General features: G+C 43.7%; 1 protein-coding gene across 1 annotated transcript in view; it reads left to right on the forward strand.

Moving 5' to 3' along the window:
* Positions 1 to 3,663, forward strand: part of LOC101862459 (proton-coupled folate transporter-like) — a 14,603-nt gene that overhangs the window by 7,864 nt on the left and 3,076 nt on the right. Inside the window, exons 3-4 of the mRNA XM_013086298.2 lie at positions 1,875 to 2,582; positions 3,007 to 3,167. Of these exons, the coding sequence (XP_012941752.1) occupies positions 1,875 to 2,582; positions 3,007 to 3,167 (869 nt within the window). The remainder of the gene's footprint in view (positions 1 to 1,874; positions 2,583 to 3,006; positions 3,168 to 3,663) is intronic.

Here is a 3,663-nt window from a genome sequence, read left to right on the forward strand (position 1 = left end):
CCCCCCTCTCCCCATCACGTCCCTGACACATGCCCCGCTCGCGAGAGTGAGGTGAATAATTGACGACACAGGGTACGGAATCTCTTAGAGCCTAGCTCAGCCACATGATTGCACGTGACAAATCCCGCGAGATCTCAGGGCGCTGGACCAAACTATCATCAGCTGGGGCGGGGTGGGGGTGAGAGAGAGAGAGAGAGAGGGGAGAGAGAGCGAGAGAGTGTGAGAGAGAGTGGGAGAGAGAGAGAGAGAGAGAGAGAGAGAGAGAGAGAAAGAGAGAGAGAGAGAGAGAGAGAGAGAGAGAGAGAGAGCTAACATATAAAAAGCCTATTTTTTCCTACTGCCTAGCATATATACCTTTACCCGACTTGGCCAGCTTCAACAAACAAACTTGGCTGCCTTCAGAAGCTGACTGACCGCCATCCTGCTCTATTCCTTTAGTAGAGACTTTCGGTTGAGTAAAGAGAAGCATATTGACACAATAATGGTCACTACGCACATGTGAAAAGTAATATAAACAGAAATAAACAAGAGCGGGGGCGGGAGGGGGGGGGGCGAGTAGGACCTACCGAGGTGCCCTCCAATCGCCCGCCCTATAAACACGCAGAAATACAATGTATGTATTTAAACACAACTGCAAAATGCAGAGTTAAGGCGAAATGCTTGGAACTATTCTAGCATAGTACATGTATTGTGTTAATCATTTCAAATCTAAAAGCAAAACCTCGTTCTAATGTCGGTTGTAGGTCCAGTACCTCTTATCAATCCCGAGCCATCAGCTTAGTTAGAAAAGTGCTGGACTTCAGAGGGGGTGATCTGTTCTACAAGATGTAGTCTTGAATGTGAGTTAGTTGTTTTGTGACTAATTGTTACTGAATGCATTCTCTTGCAGCACTGCTATAGGAAATATGTCACCTCCTCCTCCATTTTCCTCTTGAAAACGGATCACGGTGAATGTTAGGTAACTTTCAATTACTGTTTACGTCCAAATCGGCACAATTCAGATCTTTTCGGGGGAAGGCTGCATCCACCCTTGTTGTCTGGACTAATCGTGTTATGTAAGATATTTCCCAGCAGAGAGACGATGGTACTTAAAGAAATAATGCTCCTACTTGAGAACCGACCTCACGTCTTTTCTCACACAATTGACCTGAATAGATTCTAACCAAGTAGGAACGGGTGCCAAAACTAACATCATTCCCACACCACGCTCTTCAGGCCTCACCACATACTTTAACCCTACGGTTATCTTTTTTGTATTACTGTTCATATATTTTAAAGTCAAACTGTTGCTTCACCCCCACTTCAACGCTCTTCGTTGACCACTAGCAATTGCAAACCGATACACAGACACGCGCACGAAGTGTATGAAGTTCAATGCACACACACACACACACACACACACACACACACACACACACACACACACACAAGGAGGGGGGGACAACTGTCTATATGCATTTAGAGTACACTCTTAGAACAGTTATGCCCCTTTAGCCATAACTTTTCAGCCTTAACGTCTGCACCACCGCGATTTCATCTCTCGTCGATTTCGCACAAGTTTTATATAACTATTTGTAAGGCCTTGTTGTTTTGAACCTTAGCTCAATTGCCCTCCCCTCCACCCATTTCTGTTATTAATTTGGTTTCTTGAGTTACTGTCGACGGATCAAGGCTGTTTGTAAATGTCCCCGAGGGCTATCTGGAGAAATTTACAGGGGAAAAGTGCATCATCCTTCCGTTTTCAAAACCTCATTCTACAATTATATACTTGATCATACTAATCTAATTATGTTATGACCTCTTGCCTGCATACATCTCACCTTTACATTATCTCAGACCGTGTATTTTCAAGTATTCTGTCTTTTTTCCCCCAGAACACGTGACGAAATCCAGAAAGTAGTGTCCTCCTTCTCCCTCCTCATTAACTACGCTTCCTCCCTCCCCGCCATCTTGACCTGCCTCCCTTACGGCACTCTCTCGGATCATGTTGGGCGCAAGAAAATGATGTTCATCCCTCTGATAGGAGGATTTGTCCGGATGTTCGTCTACCTCCTTGTGGTCAAACTGGAGCTCAGCCTCAACTATCTGTTCCTGGGAAGCGCTGCTGATGGGCTGTGTGGTTCCTATCCTGCGATGTCGATGATTTCTGCTGCTGCTGTCGCTGATATTACAATGTCCTCAGGGGGGAGAGCGCTCAGTTTTGCTGTAATAGAAGCTATTCTCATAATATCTTCAGCGGTAGCCAATCTCTCTGTTGGTTATTTTATCATGTACGAAGGGTATTTCTATCCCACGGTCATGATGTCGGGACTCGCTCTCATAGCGTTTTTGGTAGCAGCAACTGTATTTCCAGAGACAAATACGGAGAGGGCAAAAGCAAGTGCAAACCCTTTGAAACACCTGAAGAGAATCGTGAGTTTCTACACATTTGCGGGATCTGTGCGAAGGAGGGTTCTGTACAGGATTGGCTTGTTCATGTTTTTTCTCAACATAGTGGTCAGCATTGGGAGATCTCCAGTGGAAACTTTGTACCAGCTTAACAGTCCCTTCTGTTGGAACTCTGTCAAGATTGGGATATTCGGGTTAGTCACAGAAATGCTGTATACATTAAAACCATTAAAATAATATCTTAATTTTTCATTAATGTTAAGACAGTCCTGATATATCATAGTCTAAATGTCCAGATAATGAATGGAGGAGGCGGACGGTATTTTACACCTTGATCAAAATTGTTAGACTTGAGAACAAACTGAGAAAAGCAAGATGGATATAATAGAGGTATTTTCGTGACAACTACAGTAATAGTGGCTGGCGCCGTAGTCTTACCATGGCACAGGTGTGATTAAAGTAATACACTGTTGAACGCGACAGCAACTGCAACAATTCTGTCAAGGAAAGTTGCTCTCGTTCGCTTTTTGGCTGAAGAACGAAGAGATTCCACTTTGAAATGAACAATATCATGTTTGACAATAAAATCCTATTCATTTCATTTCTTCCCATTTCTAGTGCCATTCAGTCAACTGTACAGATCACCTGCAGTGTGATGGCGCTACGTATCCTGAAGTTGCGCCTCCAGCTTGAGTCTATAGGAATCCTGGCTCTCCTCTGTGCGATTGCTGGATTTGTTATAGAAGGATTTGCTATGTCAGACTGGATGTTGTATGCTGGTGAGTTGAGTGGACAGAAAACACTTTTGTATGTTTTAGTAGAGGTTTTACGACGTTCGCAACTGCATAATGTCATATGAGCGCCAAGGGGTGGATATCAACAGATAAGTCGTTACAGGGAATATCAGACTTCCTCTGCTCACCTCTCTAGCTTCAACAGCACGAAGTCTTAGTCTGCGTCGACTATCAAGGCACCCCGGAAATAACGAGTCACAAGAGTGTGACAAACATACAAAAGATGTAGAAAAAAAATGACTTTAGTAAGGATTAGGAAAGAAAAAACAGCAGTTTCCTGCTGCAGTTCGGGCACAGTTATAAGCATGCCATCGATGGATCAGCTCATTTATTTACAATTACAATTCTATTGTGCATAATAACAGGGTAATGACCTCCCTTTGGGATTGGCATTCAGACTCTTCAGTCAGTAGCACCGCCGGTTGGGGAGGGGGGGGATAGAAAAAACTTTAATAAAGAAGTAAATATATATGATATATAG

The sequence above is a fragment of the Aplysia californica genome, unplaced genomic scaffold, assembly GCF_000002075.1.
Source record: "Aplysia californica isolate F4 #8 unplaced genomic scaffold, AplCal3.0 scaffold00001, whole genome shotgun sequence".
NCBI classification, from domain to species: domain Eukaryota; kingdom Metazoa; phylum Mollusca; class Gastropoda; order Aplysiida; family Aplysiidae; genus Aplysia; species Aplysia californica.